Source organism: Mesoplodon bidens (assembly GCF_964165515.1).
Source record: "Mesoplodon bidens genome assembly, chromosome: 4".
Classification (NCBI taxonomy): domain Eukaryota; kingdom Metazoa; phylum Chordata; class Mammalia; order Artiodactyla; family Ziphiidae; genus Mesoplodon; species Mesoplodon bidens.
The window spans coordinates 117,927,711-117,950,375 of record NC_138160.1 but is presented as its reverse complement, the minus strand read 5'-3'; the positions used below and the strand labels follow the sequence as shown (position 1 = coordinate 117,950,375).

The window sequence follows — 22,665 nt, the reverse complement described above, 5'->3', positions numbered from 1 at the left end:
AAGTATCACTTACTAACACAAATTAGTTCAAAGCAAACTGAAAATATTCAGCGTGAATCAAACCCAAACAGGGATCAAAATGCAGATTATGACAACTGTGCTACAACAACGAAAGACAAACAGGGAAGGAATTTTTAGTTTGTTAACTGCCAAAGACTAAAAGAATGAGGACTGCTGGATACAGGTGTGGCTTCAGCTATTTAGTTTACTACAAAGAGAAGTTTTATCGGTCTTAATTCATCCATAGAAAATGCTACCTGCCACTCCTTCCACACCTCCCTTTAAGCAAAAGAAAATGAGTTTCCAACTAGAACTGACTGGAAGACAAGCAAGAGGGTGCCTTACGGTGTGGCTCCACCATCATCATGGCCTCCTTCTCAGACATCACAAGCTGGCAGAACTGGTCTCCAACGTTGGCAAGAATGTATTTTGAGGTTTCTAGGTCTATTCCTTCTGCTAGGGAGGAAGAGGGAATCCACAGGTTCATGGCATCAGGGTCACTTTGCTGGGGACTCAGAAACCCCTCCACTCGGAGTACCCCCTTTCGAGTGAAGATCAACCTGAGACGGGAAGGTACACAGTCAAATACATAATAAATAGCAGCAACCATGCAAACCAACACACACTTAAAATCCTAGGACCTAAAAGAAATTAAATGAGACATAACAGGAATTAGACTGAGTTAAGAAATTTCACTGTATTAGACCAACACAGTATGCACTAATAGGAAGGCTTGTTAACACCTAGTACGTCTGGGTTCTTTAAAAAGCTGTCCCCAGAAATGTCCACCAGTTTCTCCAACCACCTGTTTCACACCAGCACCCACAGCACTGAATGTGACCAGAGAAAAATACAGAGCTATGCTCACTGTCACACTTGAAATTCATGTCTACTCACGTGAACCCTTAATATTGCCTGGCAGCCACAATACAGTTTCCTAGTGTGCTCCCTCTCCTAAATGCCTGTTTAATATCTTCTCCTTTCTTTTCAAACCTCCGATATTACTTTCCCCACAAGGACTTGCTAAGTATTTCACTGAAAAAATTCCGCAAGGAGCCAGAAGAGAATTCCCACAAGTTCCCACCACCACGCTACCACACATTCTTGTCACTGGCCCCATGTACTCCATTTCATCTTCTGCTACTATGGATGAACTAGGTACCAGTGAAGACCAACCTCTTCACCTATGTTCTACATCCTATCCTCTTGCATAGGCATCCCTCCACTAATTCTCTCTTCTACATCATCTATTTTCCTCTCTACTGAATCACTCTTGTCAGTATTTGAATGTGCTATCTCAAAAATCCCCTTGATTCCACACCCACCTCCTCCATTTATCAGTTTGTAAGAGCAGTTTCTTTTTTTCTTTTTTTTTTTTTTTGCGGTACGCGGGCCTCTCATTGTTGTGGCCTCTCCCGTTGCGGAGCACAGGCTCCGGACATGCAGGCTCAGCGGCTGTGGCTCACAGGCCCAGCTGCTCTGTGGCATGTAGGATCTTCCCGGACCGGGGCACGAACCCGTGTCTCCTGCATCGGCAGGCGGACTCTCAACCACTGCGCCACCAGGGAAGCCCAAGAGCAGGTTCTTAAAAGAGTTGTCTATACTGATAGTCACCAGTTCCTTTTCTTTTTATTTTCTCTTAATCCACGTCATTCAGGCTTTCTCCCACCAATCTACCAAAATTGGTTTTGTTTTTTTTGCCATGCCACACGGCATGTGGGATCTTAGTTCCCTGATCAGGGATTGAACCAGCACCCCCTGCAGTGGAAGTGTGGAGTCTTAACCACTGGACCGCCAGGGAAGTCCCAAAACTGTTTTTGACAAGGTCATTCCCCCTTGTTAAATCCAATGATCATTTTCAGTCCTTAACTGACCCCACCCAATCACCAACATTTGCCGGAGTTCATAATTCCTTCCCGGAAACATTTTCTTCAGTTGTCTTCCAGGATACCTCACTGGCTGTTCTTTCTCAGCCTCCTTTACTAGTTCCTCCTCATCTTTCCCATTCCTAAATGCTGGAGAGCTTCAGAACTCAGTCCTTGGACTACTTCTCTTCTCTGCCTGGACTTTGACTCCTTAAGTGATCTCAGTTAGACTCACAGCTTTAAATACCCAGTGACATCCACATTTTTATCTCCAGCTTGGACTTCTTCCCTCAGCTCTGGAGTTGTATATCCAGCTGCTCTTTCTTCTTTTTTTTTTTCTTTTTGGGTGCACCACGCAGCTTGTGGGATCTTAATTCCCTGACCAGGGATTGAACCCGGGCCCTTGGTAATGAGAAGGCAGAGTCCTAACCATGGGACCACCAGGGAATTCCCCAGCTGCCCTTTCAACATCTCTACTTGGAAATCTAATAGGAATCTCTAATTTAACATATCTAAATTAAAACTCCCGCACTTTCTTGGTGGCGCAGTGGTTAAGAATCCTCCTGCCAATGCAGGGAACATGGGTTCGATCCCTGGTCCAGGCAGACCCCACATGCTGTGGAACAACTAAGCCCATGAGCCACAACTACTGAGCCCACGCACCACAACTACTGAAGCCACGTGCTGCAACTACTGAAGCCCGGGCACCTAGAGCCCGTGCTCCACAATAAGAGAAGCCACCACAATGAGAAGCCCGCACACCGCAACAAAGACCCAACACAACCCAAAATAAATAAATAAAAATAAAAATAAATTAATAAATTAACTAATTAAAACTCCCCATTTTCCTCCTCAAACCCACTTTTCCCTAAGAAATCACCTTACCAGTAAATGGCAATTCCATTCTTCCAGTTTTCAGGCCAGAAGCCGTAAAATCATCTTTGACTCCTTTCTTTCATATCCCACATGCAATCCATCAGAAAAGCATGTGGCTCTACCTTCAAATATATCCTTAATTTAACCACTTCTCATCACCTCTATTAATTACTCCCTACACTAAGCCACCATCATTTCTCACCTGGATAATTCCAATATTCTCCTAATTTCTCCCTGCTTTTGCCTCAATATTATCTACTCTCAAGAAGGTAGTCACAGTGATCCTTTAAAACATTCATCAGTGTTACTCATCAGCTCAAAATCTCCAACAACTGCTTCTTCAGCATAAAAGCCAGGGCCCTTAAAAGTAGCCCTTTACAATCTGGAACTATCACTAACTCTTTGACTTCACTCTTTTCCCCCCCTTGCTTACTCTCTTTTACTCACCCTAGCTCCATGAACACACTAGAAATATTCCAGCCTCAAGACAGTTGCTGTTGCTGTGCCCTCTATCTCGAATACTTGTCTCCCAGAAAAATGTGTGGCTCACTCCCCTCACCTCCTTCAGGTCTTTACTCAAAACTCACTTTCTCAAGTCATCCTTTTTTTTTTTTTTTGGCCTTGCCACGTGGCATGTGGGATCTTAGTTCCTCAACCAGGGATCGAACCTGTGCTCCCTGCAGTGGAAGCGTGGAGTCCTAACCACTGGACCACCAGGGAATTCCCCCATCAAGCCATCCTATTTAACTGTAGCTTCCTCCAATAAAGATATAAAAATAGGGCTTCCCTGGTGGCGCAGTGGTTGAGAGTCCACCTGCCGATGCAGGGGACACAGGTTCATGCCCCAGTCCAGGAAGATCCCACATGCTGCAGAGCGGCTGGGCCCGTGAACCATGGCCCCTGAGCCTGCGCGTCCGGAGCCTGTGCTCCGCAACGGGAGAGGCCACAACAGTGAGAGACCCGCGTACCGCAAAAAAAAAAAAAAAAAAAAAAGATATAAAAATAAACTGTAGCTTCTCTAGCCTCCCCACACTTCAATCCTCTTTCCCTCCTTTTTCTTCCTCACAGTTATTACAGACTGACATACTATATATTTAACCTTTTTTTTCTTATTTACTCTGAGTCCCCAACAAGCCTCCTGAGGGCAGGAATTTGATGGTTTTATGCACTGTTTAATCCTCAATGCCCACAACAATGGCTGGCACACATTAAGTGCTCAATAAATATTTGCTGAATAAGTGAATCCATGCCACATGGATAAACCACCTGGATTTCTTTATTTAAAAAACTAAGGACACTTGAATGATTGCTTAGAAGAAATTCCTCTTCTAAGTTTATCAAGCAGAAGAAAAGTGACTAAATAGCTGTTGTTTGGTAAAAGCAAGGGATATTCTTAGGATTTTCAACAGTTATCTCTATTTCACATTATCTCCTAACCTTACTTCCCCTTCTCCATAGTGGACTCAAGTTACTCTAGCACTAAAGAGGAATAAGTGGTCAGGCAGATCTATGACACAAAATGGCATCCTTCTGCTCACACCACTGGTTTCAAATGGAACCCAAGTTAGGAATAACTCAACACAGCTCAGGGGGCAGCATGTGAGATTGTTCAATTTCAATTCTCTAAGGACAAAGTCACATATCATTTCACAATCCAAACAACTAAGTGGCCACTAATGGGATAGCAGAACCTTAGCACAGACTCTGAGAGCAATGTAATTTAGGAAAACAATAAAAAGATGGTGAGATATGTTTACCGATTCAGAGAAAGAGTGGAAGTTAAGTGTCACTAACGAAACTGGGAAGGAGATGAAGAGAGGAGTCTGGGTACCTCCGGAAGTGAAAGAAGCGGCAAGCCACAGTGGAATCATCTTGCTCTTGTTCCTTAAACTTCCGATACCGCTCCAGGCGGCACTCACGACACTTGTGCAGATGAGGGGCTACATTGATGCACGACCCATCCTGCAGGAAGGGCTCTCCGGACTGCTTCAGCTTCTTCACTTTGCTCACATCTTTCAGCACTGACTGGCCAACTGTGGCAAGGGAGGGGGAGAAATGGTTGGTCATGAAAGGTTTAAATGAGACTCAATAATATAATCCTCCTGGGGACAGTCACTTGTCCTGACCTGAGTCACTCCTCCTTGCACTGAATGGGCATGAGCCCATCAGGTCCATCCTTGACAGAAAAGGAGCACAGGGAACAAAGGCTTCAACTAGGAGTTAAAGACCATGGAGAATTTGTGGGAAGTACCCCATGACAACAGAACAACTCTGAGCATGGGTGAGGAAAACTCAAGACGGCAGAAGCCTCTTGCCACTAGCCCCTCAGGATGTGATTGTTCTACTAATCAAGAACTCTTGCGGCTCCCATGGGATACCAAATCCTAACAAGAATGGGAACTTTTACCATCAGACTTTCTCTTAAACACTTGCCCTTAGACAATTTTGGACCATAACCTCACTCCACAAGAGTTAAAGGCTTTTTGGAAGAGGTGTTAAAACCATATACATGTGACAGAGAGGAGCAAACTGAGGAGTGGTTCTCTTTGCTTCATCAACTCTACTAAAGGCTGCGATGTGAGAATGAAGACTAGTACTGAGTAACTCGCCTAAGTAAATAAAAGAGGAAGGGCCAAAAGCAAGAGAAATACACAAGAAAAGAGTTCCTGACTGAAAATAACAGACTATCAAGACTTTTTGGGATTATCATTACACAGGATACCCCTCTTACAGTACTAGTATAGATCAATCCTGCCCTGAACCAGAAGGTCTGATGGCGCCCTTTTGACTATGTAATTCTATGAGATTATAGAACTTTCCATCAAAGAGAGGGCCTCTGCTGCCCAAGAGCACAACAAGCATTTAAAGCTAGTGCCAGCAAGCCCACGTATAAGCCCAGCAGGATCACCTTTCAAGGGGGCAGTCCGAGGCCGGCCCTTGGGGGCCTGCTTCCCTTTGCCTTTTCCCAGCAGCAGCTCAGCACTGCGCTCCCCATTGGGGCCCAGCTTCCCCATCAGGTGCTCCGGAATCCCCTTCAGGCCGGTCTTGGCTTGCAGCTGCTCCTCAGAGTCACTCAAATCTGACAGGTCGCTATTGGTACTGGAGTCCGAGTCTTGTCTGCAAGCCAAGCTTCGCTCATCCAGTGAGAACCTTTTCACAGCTTCAAAAGGAGCTTTGTTCTCCTGTGAAAAATCTGCTGGGGAGGACAGAAAGCTGCCTGAGTGCCTGCCAAAGACGTTACTAAAGGTTTTAAGGAGAGGATTGTCCTGCTGCCCAGGCCCCACAGTTGGTCTCTCCTCTGTGGGGCTAGAGGAGAGAGTAGGCATCTCAATGGGCTGGGTGAGGCTGCTGGTGGGTGAACTGGACCGGCCATTCCCCATGGCAGAGAGGCTTGGCCCCCCAGTGGTAAGAGCTGAGCCCAGAACACCAGACACCAGTTTGGAGGAGTCAGTTGTGATGAAGAGGGTTTTCTTCTTTGCTAAAGATGCTGAATCTGTAGAGGAGTGAGACTCGGGCCAGCTGGATGCTGCCTTGGAGGTGACAGTGGTAGCAGAGGAAGAGCTACCTGATGCCTGAGATGCAAAGCTGCTGAAAGGGCTATGTTCAACTTTCTCCACAAATGCCAAGAAAGGGTTAGGAGGCTCTTCTCGGGACAGTTTAGGGGGCTGTAAAAATAGATTTTCATGACTGTCTGGGGTGCGGGCATTTAGGAGGCTCCGTGGGAAGGCTGGCGTGAGGGTGGGCATGGACTCTGCAGGCACTTTCCGATCCACAGAGCTTCCAGCCTTAGAGCCTGATTTAGTGTCTGCTCCAAGAGCGGATCTTCCTTTACATAGGCTCTCAAGGCTTTGTTTGAATGAGTCTCGACTGGAGGAATCATCAGCCAAACTCTCTGAAACAGTAGTGAAGTAGTTACTGGTGGGTAAAGTTTGGGACATGCATTGAAAAAACAAGTTTTTGGAGAGATCAGAGTCTTTCTGAGACTCTGGTGCAGAGCTACAGCCAAAAGAGAAGCCCAAAGGTTTGTTCTCTGTGGCTAGAACCCCATTGGACTGGCTCCTTCCACTTCCAAAAGTCAAAGCTTGTGATGAACTCGGGAGAGATGCTCCAAATCCAGAAGAGGCCAGAACAGAACTTCTTGAATTCTGAAAAGAGAGAAGATAGCCTGAGTTAGTGATGCTGGCTTCTCTTGACAACCTTACGATATCTTCTTGGACCTAGGCCAACATTTCCTGAGGGTCAATCAACTTTTCTCTCCTATAATTCCAGGAAAACTGTTCTTATACCTGTATTTCACCAGGGAAGAAAACTGCCACAGACAGCACAGAGGGGATCTTTAGCAAGGTAAGCTAGAGATGGCAGGATGAATGATATCCTGCCATTCCCTTGGTTGTTAGCCAACTGGTTGTCAGAGCACTTGGAGGCTGTGTAGGCTTCTAAGTATCTACTTAGAAATGAAGACTCCACCAGGAACTGAAGAAAAGGGCTCCCCAATGGACATCAGCTTTTACTCTGAAATATACTGAAATATTACTAGTGACCCTGTAATATTAATCTATCTCAAAGACCTTAGGGGCTATGGTTAAAGTTTCAGTTTATTTAAGCCATTGCAAATTGCCCATCTTACAAAAGCGACTTCAGCCCTATGACAAGCCCACTGTACATTAAGGAAAAGTATTTTCTTTATTAGTCTGAAACTCACCAAGATGGACCTTTTTGGAATTTGGCCATTTATTTATGGGTCCAAGTCAACCTAAAAGTTGAATTATCTGTTTCAATTAAAGTTAGACCTAAAGGTGCTAAATTAAAGAAGGCACACCAGTTACTGAACCCTTCTGTTATCATTAGGATCTAACAAGTCTCCAAAGTGGAAAACTGTAGACACTGATACACCCACCAAATAAAAGCATTCAGCGTAACAAATTGGAGAATGAAAAAAGTTTCCTTTTTTTAATACCTTAAAAATATTAACTTCTGCATTTGAATAAAGAAGGATGTATACATAAAGAAGGGTTAGAATCACTTTCATATGGTATATTACACAGCCATATATGTGCGTAATACAGAGAAATATCCATAGGTAGGTACGAGCACTTATGTAATATTTGGAAATAAAAATTATTCCATGACTGCTTAATGGATATGGACTTTCTTTTTGGGGAGAAGAAACTTTCTTTAACTAGATAGTGGTGATGGTTGCATAACACTGTGAATGTATAATGCCACAGTACTGTATACCTCAAATGGTATGAGTGGTAAATTTTATGTTATGTGTTACTTTACCATAATTTAAAAAAACTTATGCCAGATAAATGAAAGCGTGTTGTAAAAAAAAGGTGGGGGGCTTCCCTGGTGGCACAGTGGTTAAGAATCCGCCTGCCAATGCAGGGGACACGGGTTCGAGCCCTGGTCCAGGAAGATCCCACGTGCCGCAGAGCAACTAAGCCCGTGTGCCACAACTACTGAGCCTGCGCTCTGGAGCCCACAAGCCACAACTACTGAGCCTGCATGCCTAGAGCCCGTGCTCCGCAACAAGAGAAGCCACCGCCATGAGAAGCCCATGCACCGCAACAAAGAGTAGCCCCTGCTCGCCACAACTAAAGAAAGCCCGCAAGCAGCAACGAAGACCCAACGCAGCCAAAAATAAAATAAAATAAATAAATTTATAAAGAAGGGGGGGAGTTTCAATTTATTTAAGGTTTTCTTTAAATACAGAAGAGGAGTCTACATTAGGACTTTCTTTGGGGTGGCAAAGAGGCATGAGAACCAGGCAGACCACCTGTGGCTTGCCTCCAGCTGACATCTGCTACAGAGACTGCTTCAGTGCATTTAACAGTCAAAAACTCAGTTCATTCTTCCTTTCCTTCCCACTAACCAGCAACCAGACTTAAACTCCTCCAAATAAAAAGAAGAGAATAGACAGACACAGCACTGATGCTATGCTGTTGTTTCACTGCCAGAATTTGGCCAGGAGCCTTGACACCTGCATGACTGCAAGGAATAAGCATAAGGATCTCAGGTTTCACTACTAAAGTTACTCTTTAAAAATAAATACACACATGAATGAAAAAAAATTTGGATGGTCTTTCATTTTCTTCAAATGATTAAATTTCAAATCTTCTTCTTATAAGAAAGTGATGACAAACTGATTTCAACACACTTTTTAGGGCAAGAAGTTTCCTGGAGGGCTGTCCCTATTTCATGATGGAAACATCCATTTCTGTACTTTTAAACCATATTCCAAGAGAATACCTAGGCTAACACATTAGCAAAATTACAGATACAGTCACAGAAATTTCTCAAACCTGTTTGGAAAATGCCCTTTGATCCGCATTTCATTTATTCAGCTTTGCTACTCCAAGAACAACAGCATTCAGCGGATCTCTTCTTGCAGAGTGTAGTATTTGGTCTATTTTGTAATCCCCACTTATATCTACTCTGCCTTTGACATGGATTTGATTTTAATCAATTTGGGCAATATGATGACTTACACATACTGGAAATCTACATAAGATCCCCACCTAGCTCTCTTGGGAATGCTGGTAAACTAACAGAGAACAAACCATGAAGAGTGCGAAATTTGCATTTATAGGCCTTCTCTTCTGCCTGGGCACTTCACCTCCCTCCCCAACCCTGCACACTAGAGATTAACAAACTGCATTTGCTAGGGAGGGGAAGAAGTCAGATGAAATGTATATGCCATGTTTTATATGGCACTGTTATACACTGTTATAAAATGATTCCATTTTAGGATGTGAGCTCCGTCAAACAGGATTTCAATTCTTTGTTTATAATATACAGTACTTAGCACACAGTAGTTTCCTATACATAATTTAAAAAAATTTTAGTATTTTATATATATTTCATATTACAGCTTGAATTAACAGCCAGTTTGAAAAAAATATGACTAGCATCATAAATCATACTTTGGTGACCAAAATAAGAACCAGAAGACTATAAGAACTGATTTTGACACTGTTTCAAATTTGACTGGGGAGCCAACTTGATGTTAACTTGTATTTAACAAAAGTTCCTTTTCAGCAACAATACATGCATGTAAGATAAAGAACATAGTAAACGGGATACTACTGTGATTAATTCCATCAAAATTTCCAGGTAAGGCTTACAAGATTAATTTAGGGGAAAAAAACCCCCAACCTTCTATGGTCATATCAAATCACAGAAAGCAGCCCAGCCATAAAGGAAAATATATGAAATGATGAAATAATTCCATCAAAATTTCCAGGTAAGACTTAAAAGATTAACTTAGGGAAAGAAAAAACCAACCTTCCATGGTCATATCAAATCAAAGAAAGCAGCCCAGCCTCAAAGGAAAATATATAAAATGATGAACTGAAAACAGGGGTTGGTAATAGTAGCTTTCACATAGCCTTAATTACAGTGTTCACTGTTGCCAACACTATAATTCATTAACCTTGCCTCTCATAGGCCTGGTTGAGGCTCAACCACTACATGAACTAAATAGATAACTGAATTTAAAAGATTCCCCATTAGATCTATTTTAACAACTCATTAAATTGGGTTGTATAATCAGTTTTTGATTAGCCCAATTGTTCAGGTGACTTTTAAGAGCTGATAAAGTTTTAAAGATATATGCATTTGCCCAACGAGCAGTAAAGGACTATCCACAGAATACAATTTAAGCACATCTCAGAAATACTCCTTCCCTGTGGCATTTGAGATGCTTTTTTAATGTGTTAAGAACAAAGTAGGGTGAAAGAATGAACCCAAATCTTGCAAATCTGCCCCTGAAACAACTCACCTCTCCTGGGGCCTGCGACCAGCTGCCTTTCTGTTTTTCCGGCCCAGTCCCTGCTGCAAGGCCAGTGTCTGAGATCCTCACCGTGGTTGGGGTGGAGCTGGCGGTAGTGACCACAGCTGCTGAAGCCACCATACCCTGGCCAACTTGTTCCAGTGTTTTTCCTGCCTCTTTATTTTCGGCTCCACCCACCTCTGGGGCCAAAGGTGTCTGACCTGTGGCTGTAGAATATGGAGTGAAAGGTACAGGTGTGTCCCCACCTATGGGCTCATCCTGCACCACCAGAGTCCTGCCGTTTTCTTTGGTGTAAGTGGCAAAGCGAATGTTGCGGTTAATCTGGGGGACAAATGTAGTCGGTGGCTGCTTGGCTCTCTGATCCAGCCCTGGCTCTCCACTGGCATTCCCTCCTTTCCAGGGCCCTCGGCTTGCCTCACCTCCATCGCTCCCATTACTGTCTACTTCACCCCTGTCTCCTTTTAATTTCTTTGATGCAGGGTCACACCCAGAGTCCGAAGCACTTTTCCTCCTCCGGCCATCTTTCCCCTCTATGCTCTCTCTCTTCTTCTTTCCTTTGGAAGATTTTACTGCTTTTAACGTACCCCCCTACAAAACAAAATTCAAAAAAGATTTATTACAAGGGACCTTCCATCCTGTGAAAACCATAAACCATTAGCTCTTTCCCATCTCTAGAAGCAGACAATCAAAGCAGGTACAGATTGCCAAATTCCAGTGCCAGCTCTAAGACACCCCCTTTTGTTAAAAAGCTCATCTTCCTGTGATTCAATTTATGCACACATATTCAAGATAATGGTTACTAAGAAGTTAACTCACTTGGCAAACTTTCCCTTAAATAAAATCCACTACTTCCTCAACTGGACTTTTTTTAGGATTTTAAAAATTTGTGGAATTTCTTTTACAAAATAGACTGCTAGAGCTAGGCTGGGAACTTATTTGCCTCTTGATGAAAAAAAATCTGCTTTATTTTATATTTGTCTCCTTGTTTGACAGAAACTGGCATTTCAACTACTGAAAAATAAGTGACTTTTCTATCCAGAAGTCACTAAAAACTGGTGACAACTTAACAATAGGAAAACTAACATTTATGAGTCTGTGACCAGAGCAAAAGTGAGCCCAACAAAAACAAGTCTGAATTGCTCTTATGGACACTATAAAGACACAATCAATCTCCGGAGCTTATTTCAAAGCATCAGACAGGGGAAAGCTAAAAAGGCAGGCTACCATAACCAAACAACCAAATCTCTTAGCTCTTCCAGTAATTTTAGCCTATCACATGAAATCTTATTTGTGCCTTATTTGAGAGGTCAGACAACCTTAAAAGACACAGAATTAAAAGGGGGCAATTCCTATCTCTGAATAAAAACTCTTTCCCTGAGAAGGACAAGAGGACAAGGGCTTGGGACACAGCTAACGTTCTCTCAAGCAACTTATATCTGCAACAGTCTTAGATTGGTATCCCATCATGAAGCAGGTTTTCATTTTAGTTTCACTTAGCTAACTTTCAGACAGTTTTATTCAGATAACACGTTGGGGTGGCAATAAGCTAGAGACATAGTTATTTGGCCATTATTATTTACCAACTTGATTACTCTAGTCTTACTGCCCTTGAATACTTACAGATTCTTTGTGCAGATCTATCTTTGTTGTAATCATTATTATAGCTGTTATAACTGAAATTTTTTCAAATTTTACATTTCTTCTTGCCAGTTCTAATTTTTTTCTTCTTCTTTTTTTTGCTGCCTTCATTTCTGTCTTTTCTCCCTTAATTTCCTTCTACAAACCTTAAACAAAGTTCAAGATTTATTTGTTTCTCCCATGCTTTTGGTACTATTAATCTAAGTTTCTAAATCTTTCATTCAAGAACTGTTTCTGTTTGTTAAGCATTGCTTCCATTTGATCCTTTTAAAACCTTTTTACCCTTTCTTCAACCTCTATCATCACCCAGTTTTCAGTGCTGTGAAGTATGGAAGTAGAATCAGTGAAATCTCTCCTTTCTTTCTTGCTCACTCTTTCAAGGAGATGAGGTAACCATGGATCTCTAAGAAGGGTTACTGTAAAATTTGGCAGAACTGTCAATAATTGTACTTTGCTAGCTAAGAAGATAGTCACATCATGGCAAAGCTGAAAAGGGAAGAATCAACATCTGTTGCTGAAAACCACAGATCTCACCTTTAACTCATTCGGCCAACTTACAGAGCCTGGCTCAGAGCAATCTCCCTGATCAACAATTTACATGTATGCCCTACTTACAGTGAGCTACTCACATGTGAGTAGAAAGACTAGGACACTGAGACCAGTACTCTCTAGCTATATCTGGGCAGCTAAACAGTACCTGACATATAATAGGTGCTTAGAGATTGGATGAAATAAGGAAGAAAATAAAAGAGGGACCCAATATGGCATCAAAATAACAAGTGTTTTTCAGCCACGTAAACACAGTCAAGAGACTTATCTTATTTGTAATAATATAATATGTAGTAAAGAACTATTAAATTTAACCCTGATTCTTCTTTTCCTACCCTAATCTTGTTTTATCAAGCCAAAAATGACTGGATAAAGAAGATGAGGAAGAACTGTATACTCAGCATGAGTAGCCACGCAGGTGCTAAAAGACTGTGAGGAATATATGGACAGATGGCTGTCCAAGTCAATGTCCTACTGAAGGAAATTCATATAGGATTCCTTGATTGGTTCAGGCACTGATATATAATGTATCTTTTTATGGGTTATGTTAATTCTGAATGAACCAAGAGTTGGCCTGATTCACAGTAATTATGGAGTAATCCACTGTGTGCTGAGCACTGAACTACACACCAGTTTGATGTGACTCTTCTTGGGATATGGAATTTCAGATTTCCTTGGAGCTCACTACCACCTAATGGAAAGAAAAAGAGGATGTAGCTTCTCCTATTTCTTATTACTGGGTAGGTCATGAATATTTCTACTGCTTATTACAGCTTTATCTACTGTATCTTTCAAATATACCTGTCCTGAAAAAATGTAAGAAAAAAAATAGGCCATGGATTTTAAAACGGCTAGGCAACATAGCCATGATGAAAAGGGTTTGCTCAGACTAGGTCTCTTTCTTGAGATTATCCTCCCTCAACTGGACAAGACTGTGGAGAGAGCAAGAAATGTACAGTGGTCAGAGATGAAACCCAAAGGGCATCCATGGATAACACACACATAAGGAAGTCTATGTAACAAGATAACGCAAGCTCATGAGTCTGCTCAGAGACTCAGTTCATTACTGTACCTCGCTCTGAGGCGTTGAATTATCCACCAGCATCACATGGATCAGTCTGGGATCTACGGACTTGATCTCACCACTCTACAGTAGGAGCGGGATAGAAGAAAATATGAAAAAAGGAAGAAAAAGATTTAATGCCTTGTCCACCAAAGACATAATTATGTATTTTTCTAATCTATGTAATTATCTCTATTTGTTTCTACTCCCCTGCTAGAATGAAAGCTCCATGAACAGGGATCTCTACTATTTCATTCACTGCCAGAATAACAACATCTGAAACAAGGTCTAGAACATGGTTATCACTCAAATATTTGTTAAACGAATGAATGAAAAAATTGCATTCAATGCCCAAGTGTCCCTTTTAGGGGTATGAATTTCAAATTCTGCATCTCTAAAACCTTCCTATTCTGAAATTAAAAAAACAAAAAACCTTCAGAACCAGTAATCATTAAAAGCACCACTCTACTATTAAAAAACAAAAGGTTTGGGAGGGGCCAATCTGACAGACATCATCAGACTTAATGTGCATATTCTTTGACCCAGCAATTACACACTTAGGAATTTATTCCAATAAATAATGTGAAAGTGTATAATGATATATGCCCAAGGATATTCACTGCAGCATTATTCATATTAGTGAAAATAATAAAAATGATTTAAACGTCCATCAATTTTAAATTAGTTATGATACATCCATTCAGTGAATAGTATGCATCTATTTTAAAAGGACAAAGTATTGATAGATTTCTCTATATATTTACACACAAAGATGTTGACAATTTAAAATTAAGTAAAAAAGGTAAATCAAAGAACTATATGTATCATATGATCCCATTTGTTAATAAAGTATGATTTATATAGCTATCTCCTAAATAGACAATATATAAATATCATACACACACACAGAGAAGATATTTGGAAGCATATGGAATATACACCAAACTGTTAATGGTGATTACCATTGTGGGGAGTAACATTTGCCTAGGGGAAGGGATGGCTTTCAATATCTATTTTATATATATGTGTATCATTTGAAATTTGTAAATGAGGATTGAATAATTTAATAAATAAAATTCAATAAAGAAATAACTAAAATCATTTATGTTTACATTACATGTGAATGCCGAGGGCAAATCTGAAACCAATTCAAAGATATCATAAATACAATCCAAAAAAAAAAAAAAAGATATCATAAATACATACGTGTTTGCCTCAAAATACTCCGCTATTGTTTTTGTTTTTGGCTGCACTGTACAGCACGTGGGATCTCAGTTCCCCAACCAGGGATCAAACCTGCACCCCCTGCAGTGGAAGCAGTCTTAACCACTGCACCATCAGGGAAGACCCCAAATGTTCTTGTTGTTTTGATAGACAATTCTCCAGGTAGCTCTAGATGCTATGTTTTTTCTATTTATTGCTTTAGAAACAATTCATTTTTTCAGCATCTAAGGGGGAGTGGCATAAGTATTATAGAAGCAAATGCTGATTAGATTTTTAAATACTAAACTTTCTGAATACGATAAAAAATGATAACACCACTTCACATTTGTATACCCTTTCATAGATTTCAAAGCACTTTCAAATACATTATCTTAGTTCCCAAAACATATGCTGTGAGGTCAGGGGGAAGTTACCTAATTAACTTTAATTTACAAATGAGAACACTGAGGTTAAGAAAGTTGAACAGCCTTTCTCAAGGTGATAGAATCAATAAGTGATAAAACCAGGGGGACTTCCTTGGTGGCGCAGTGGTTAAGAATCCGCCTGCCAATGCAGGGGACACACATTCGATCCCTGGTCCGGGAAGATCCCACGTGCCAGGCAGCCAGTAAGCCCGTGTGCCACAACTACTGAGTCTGTGCTCTAGAGCCCGCGAACCACAACTACTGAGCCTGAGTGCCACAACTACTGAAGCCTGCACGCCTAGAGCCCGTGCCCCGCAACGAGAGAAGCCATGGCAATGAGAAGCTCACATACTGCAACGAAGAGTAGCCCCCGCTCACTGCAACTAGAGAAAGCCCGTGCGCAGCAATGAAGACCCAACGCAGCCAAAAATAAATTTAAAAAAAGAACAGTGACAAAGCCAGAGATGGAACCCAAGTCTTCTTACATGTAATGAAGTGCTCCCTTTTCCTACACCACCCTGGGTAAGGGGATGGATGGACCTCAGATAAAATAACACAGAGCCTTACCTCAGTTACAGACACCTCCATAAGACGGGTGATGGAGTCTTGATGGCTTACAACACCACAGAGCCAACTTTCTTCTCCCTCTGGCTGGTATACTTTGACCCTGTGACCTTGAACACTGTAGGGACCTAAAGGAGAGATCAGTTAGTATTGAATATTTTTGGCTAAGCTGTATTTCGTGACTGTTTCTAAAAACAGAAAGAAAATTATATAGTGTAAATACTTAGTACTTTTAATCCTCTTGTATGGAGTTGAATAAATGAACAATTTCAGATTTACCATACACAGCAATTAAAAAAAAAAACATAGTTTTTCCCAGAGACTTTTGTAAGTTCTGTTTATTTGGAGATTTCTTAGAATGTCCCAGGCCTCTGATTCTACCTTATCTCAATTTTCCAATTCTAGAAAGTAATACAGGGAAGAGAAAGGAAACTTACAAATCAAAAACTATAGGTAATGTGAAAACCTACTCAGATCTATATGACATATACATTAAAAAAGTGGGAGGCCAGTAAGTTGAATGTACTATTTTGTTATGTTACCATAGGAATGATATATAACCATTTACACTTTGCTATCTGACTTTCATTACAGTAGGTGGAGAGTTCAATTTATGAGGTCTCCAGCCTCTGCACTAATAATAGTCTGAACAAATATAGCACCTGTCTTCCTAGGAACACAGAGTTTCAAAGATATTACTTTATCAGCAGGTAATGTTACCCTGCAATTTCAGCTGGCCCTCCAAGGACAGTTTCTCTCTCCTACATATGTTATACATTTGAGACTAGATAGCTAAATCACTGCTTATTTTAAATTATTATGTTTCAGAGCTACAATTAAGCTTAATTTTTCTATCCATACTTGTAAACATCTCTACCTATCATTTTGTCCACTTGATTTTTTTCTATTTTTCCTCACATTCTTTCCTCTTCCATACCTTTCCTTGATTATTAAACATCATTTTACCCTGATACTTTCCTTTCCCAAAGAGACAAGTTTTCTTACCTTTACCTATTTAGATTTAGTTTGACAAAAGAGAACCAAGGATCCTACTTCACTGAAAAGCATGATTATCACGAGGGTCAGAAAGGACATAGAGTAGATGTACAACATGAAGGGAAGGATAAATGAGGCAACAGTCTACCTTTTGCGTAGAATCTTGGGAAAAATCTGTATGTGAACTGAAAAAGCTAATAAAAGCTAGTAATTCTTTTTTGTTTTCATTCTTAAAAATTTACATGCTGTTAATGTGAATGAGTCTGTGGACACCTTCCTTTATGAACATACCTTAATTCTAAGTTGTTATTTGTTGTTGTTAACAGTCTTTAGAGCATACCTTATAGACAGTATGCTCAACAAGGGCAGAGACTTTCTAGTTCATGGTTATATCCTCAGTACCTTAACACTGTGTCTAGTACAAGGTTAGTACTTAAGAAATATTTAAGAAATGAAAAAAAGAAAGACAAAATTGCATATTACGAAATGTAATACAAAAAGGAAATAGTGGTCTGAGTGAGATCCTGTTTTTCCAATCTATTCTAGAGATCCAGCTAACTGGAGTTACTCTTGACGCCATCCACAAAAAGAAGACAAGCACAAATGTTGAGCGTTGCATGGTGTCCCCCCCAGTCTATCACTTTCAACACTGACCATACACCTGATTCAGAATTCAGGGACAGAGGACCACCTGTTCTTACCTCGGCTAAATATCTCCTGCAGCTTTTGGTCACTGATCAAAGCATTAACTGTTTCTCTCAGAGCAGCATGTTCCAAAAGAATCTGGTTTTGGCTATCTGTTCCCATCTGATAAAGATAAAAGAAGAAAAAACGGAGTATTGAAGTAAGTACCAATAATATCTAACCAGAAGAGAAAAATTATACCCCTGAGGAGCTCTACATCAGCATTTGCCAGAGAATGTTCCATAGAAACCTCGTCTCACAAGATGCTCTACAAAAGTTAAGGATGCAGGGCTTCCCTGGTGGCGCAGTGGTTGAGAGTTCGCCTGCCGATGCAGGGGACGCGGGTTCGTGCCCCGGTCCGGGAGGATCCCACATGCCGCGGAGCGGCTGAGCCCGTGAGCCATGGCTGCTGGGCCTGCGCGTCTGGAGCCTGTGCTCCGCAACGGGAGAGGCCACAGCAGTGAGAAGCCCGCGTACCGCAAAAAAAAAAAAAAAAAAAAAAAAAAAGTTAAGGATGCTAGGGGAATTCCCTGGTGGTCCAGTGGTTAGGACTCCAAGATCTCACTGCCAAGGGCCCAGGTTTGATCCCCAGTTAGGGAACAAAAATCCAAGAAGCCAAGTGGCATGGCCCCCCCCAAAAAAGTTAAGGATGCTAGGATCATTTAGATTTAGGAAATATTATACCCCCATTGAAAAAGGTGGGGGGTTAGGGACACCAACTGCTTCCCCACCCCATGCAGTCAAAAATCTGCATATAACTTAAAAAAAAAATATTTTCCCGACGTTTATTGGTTCTACCAGTTTGTGGTTTGCCTTTGTGTCTTCTTTTCTTTTTAATAAATTTATTTATTTATTTATTTTTGGCTGCTTCGGGTCTTCGTTGCTGCACGTGGGCTTTCTCTAGTTGCGGTGAGCGGGGGCTACTCTTCGTTGCTGTGTGCGGGCTTCTCACTGCAGTGGCTTCTCTTGTTGCAGAGTACCGGCTCAAGGAGCGCAGGCTTCAGTAGTTGTGGCTCGCAGGCTCAGTACTTGTGGCGCACGAGCTTAGACGCTCTGCGGCACATGGGATCTTCCCGGATCAGGGATTGAACCCGCGTCCCCTGCACTGACAGGTTGATTCTTTTTTTTTTTTTTTTTTTTTTTTTGCGGTATGCGGGCCTCTCACTGTTGTGGCCTCTCCCATTGCGGAGCACAGGCTCCGGACGCGCAGGATCGGCGGCCATGGCTCACGGGCCCAGCCGCTCCGCGGCATGTGGGATCTTCCCAGACTGGGGCATGAACCCGTGTCCCCTGCATCAGCAGGCGGACTCTCAACCACTGCGCCACCAGGGAAGCCCCTGACAGGTTGATTCTTAACCACTGCGCCAGCAGGGAAGTCCTGTATTTATTGATACCCTAAGTTTATGATGTCTGTTTACAAGATGAATCATCTGTCAGTACACTACTACATCAAGATTGCCTTATATAATACAAAATACTAGATGTTATAAGTATTAGTAACACTAGATATCAAAAATGAAAAGATAATGTGAAAAAATTCATACTAATTCATAGGTACTGCATTTACTGAAAAAAATCCACATATAAGTGGACCCGTGTAGTTCAAATCTGTGCTGTTCAAGCGTCAACTGCATATATGTCTTTCTACATACGACAGTATATTAAAGGCTCTGAGAAGACATGTAGGAAAAAAACATGTTTAGCTCAGTGTTTCTCAAACTTATTTGACCACAAAACATTTTATTCCATGTAAATCTTCTTGTTTATTTTGATACTTATCTGACATTCACTGAGTGCCTATTCATATAAGCACTAGGATTACGAGATAAATAAAGCAAGATTGATGAGAGGGAGTGAGGCCTAATGAGGGAGGAAGACATATCAACAATAAAAAAATCATTAATATTACACAGAACACAGTTCAGGAAATACTGCTTTTGGCTGCCTCAATAAGACAGCAAAACTCTTGGAAGTCTCCTAATTTTTTTTTTTTTTTTTTTGCGGTATGCGGGCCTCTCACTGTTGTGGCCTCTCCCGTTGAGGAGCACAGGCTCCGGATGTGCAGGCTCAGTGGTCATGGCTCACGGGCCCAGCCGCTCCGCGGCATGTGGGATCTTCCCGGACCGGGGCACGAACCCGTGTCCCCTGCATCAACAGGGAGACTCTCAACCACTGAGCCACCAGGGAAGCCTGGAAGTCTCCTAATTTTTAACCTTCAGACAGTAACCCTTACAAGTGAGAAAAAAATATTACCCTCCATAAATTCTGAAACTCTAACTCAGACACTAGTTTGTTTAAACTACTACCTTACCCCTTTTCTTATAACTAAAAATATACCTAAGCTCTTCAATATTTAAGGTTGCTTGGAACCAGCCCAAATTCCCAGCTTCCCTACCACAGACGTAAGTATAGGACCTCTTAGACTCAAGTTATAGAAGCAGCCACCTCTGGGAAGCCACCTCTTCTGAGAAAACCCTTAGAATTGTGGTCTTAAGTCTTAAGTGGTCTTAGGGTGGGGTGGGGGTGTGTAGAGGAGGAAAGAAGCCTCAGCTACCAAATACACTTTTCAAGGGAGCAAAGAAACTTTAAAAGGTACATGGAACTACTGGGAGGAAGAACTTGATTCAGTGTTAAAAGAAAAGGGGACAGGGCTTCCCTGGTGGCGCAGTGGTTGAGAGTCCGCCTGCCGATGCAGGGGACACGGGTTCGTGCCCCTATCCCGGAAGATCCCACATGCCGCGGAGCGGCTGGGCCCGCGAGCCATGGCCGCGGAGCCTGTGTGTCCGGAGCCTGTGCTCCGCAACGGGAGAGGCCACAGCAGTGAGAGGCCCGCGTACAGCAAAAAAAAAAAAAAAAAAAAAAAAAGAAAAGGGGACAATATAATTAATTGACTTATACTGCCACCTGTGCAGACTGATGATAGCCAGACCAATACATTTGACCTCTGAGATAATATGGGGTGTTCTGTGGGCCCCTCAACTCAGCCTTTCCAAGATTAAACTGATGTTTTATCCTCCTTAAAGTGTTGCTTTTTCTATTATTCCATCTCTTTGAAAGCATACACCATCAACTGTGGCATCCATGGAATTGTTTTACTCCACTGTTCTCATCTGGGCTGATTTTGCCCCCTCTGGAACAACTGGCAGTGTTGGGAAACATTTCTGCCTATCACAACTCAGTGCTGGCATCTAGTAGGTAGAGGCCAGGGATGCTGTTAGACATCAAACAATACACAGGATAGCCCCCTATGAAAAAGAATACAGACCAAAAATGTCAATATCATTGAGGTTGAGAAACCTTGGTCGAGACTGTTGAGGAATAATATTAAAATTTTATTCTAAGATTCCCACCATTCTCTGTAATTTTACAATGATATTAAAAATATTATCTGAAATAAAAAAGGGGGGGAAGTACCGTATTTATAATCAACAGAGAAATTAGCAAGGAGAGAAATAAGTTTAGGACTAGATCAAATGTTAAGTACCTGGAACAAATGTAACCCATTAGCATCTGACAGGAAACGAAGCTCTCGATCCAGAAGGTATTCAACTGGAACCACAGAACCCAAACCGAGTTTATCTACTAGGGGAGTGAAAGTCTGTAAAGTACAATGACAAGAAATTGATTAGAACTTGGAAAAGAAAATAAATAACAATTCAACTGAATATCTAACTGCAGAGAAAATATCCATTATTAATATATCTTTCACCCCAGTAAATATAGATAAGCTAAAGCATAAGTCCTCAGAGACATTCCCAACCTAGCATCTGCCCCTCAAATAATCATATGAAGCAAACCAGAGCATAAAGTCAGTTCAATACTCTTATTTACAGCTAAAAAGGACAAGAAGAACGGGAAATTCCTCATTCTCTCTAGCAATTTGACTAATCTTGTCAGGCTCCAAGAGGGCTAAATTACAGTAAGTTCCCAGAATGAAGAGTCACACCATTATCATCTCTGGAACTCCTGAAACCTTCATGAGATTTCTAAAATGATCAGTGGTATAAATATGCATGGGCAAATTCACATTACTGTTTCGTAAATAAACTGCCTACTAAAGTCACCCAGGGACCCAGATCCATTTGAGCTTCTTCTAAAAGTTCAACTGGAAAGTGGTCTTAAAAACAAATGAAAAAAGACAGTTCAGTAAGTGATGATATGTATAATCAATAGGTTAAAAAGTTTTGTTTTGAATATTATTTAATTTGGTTAATAACAGGAGAATTAGATTTTTTAAGAAAATCTAACTATTTATGCCTACACTTTGCTAAAAGAACAGATAGAAACAAATGGATACTCTCAGAATTAAATTTTATAGCACTATTTTGTCTGACTTCAGAAAACAAAACTTAATAATTAAAAAAAAAAAAACAAAAACTTTAGGAAATTCCCTGGTGGTCCAGTGGTTAAGACTCCATACTTTCACTGCTGTGGGCCTAGGTTCAATCCCTGGTGGGGGAACTAAGATACCACAAGCCGTGCTACACGGCCAAACAAACAAAGAAACCTTAAACATAACCAACAAAAGCAAAAATAAACAAGTGGGGCTACATCAAACTTAAAAGTTTCTACAAGGCAAAAGAAATGATCAACAAAATGAAAATGCAACATAAGGAATGGGAGAAAATATGTGCAAATCATATACTTGATAAAAGGTTAATATTCAAAATATATTTAAAAAACACATACAACTCAAGAGCCAAAAACCCCCACAAATATCCCCAGCTGACAACCAGCAAGGAGACTGGAACTGAATTCTGCCATAAACATGGGAGGTTAGAAGAGGACCACCTACTATAGATGAGAACATAGAATTGCAAACACCAATTTTTGCCTTGTAAGATTCTGAGCTAAGAAGTAGGACACAAAGTGTCTGTACTTCTAACTTACCCAACTAATAAATGGGTGTTAATTTAAAATGCTAAAAACAAAACAACCCCCCCCCCACAAATAATCTGATTTAAAAATGGGCAAATCACCTGAATAGACATTTTTCCAAAGATAGAT

At 41.3% G+C, this 22,665-nt stretch overlaps 1 protein-coding gene across 2 annotated transcripts in view; it reads right to left on the bottom strand.

Moving 5' to 3' along the window:
* KDM3B (lysine demethylase 3B) overlaps positions 1-22,665 on the bottom strand; it is a 61,689-nt gene that overhangs the window by 24,307 nt on the left and 14,717 nt on the right. The window contains exons 3-10 of one of the 2 annotated variants that reach the window (XM_081230884.1): positions 21,143-21,256; positions 17,676-17,781; positions 15,982-16,106; positions 13,796-13,870; positions 10,525-11,124; positions 5,650-6,886; positions 4,573-4,774; positions 346-560 (exon numbers count right to left, since the gene is read on the bottom strand). In XM_081230884.1, coding sequence (XP_081087010.1) covers positions 346-560; positions 4,573-4,774; positions 5,650-6,886; positions 10,525-11,124; positions 13,796-13,870; positions 15,982-16,106; positions 17,676-17,781; positions 21,143-21,256 — 2,674 coding nt within the window. The remainder of the gene's footprint in view (positions 1-345; positions 561-4,572; positions 4,775-5,649; positions 6,887-10,524; positions 11,125-13,795; positions 13,871-15,981; positions 16,107-17,675; positions 17,782-21,142; positions 21,257-22,665) is intronic. The other variant, XM_081230885.1, reaches the window with a different exon arrangement.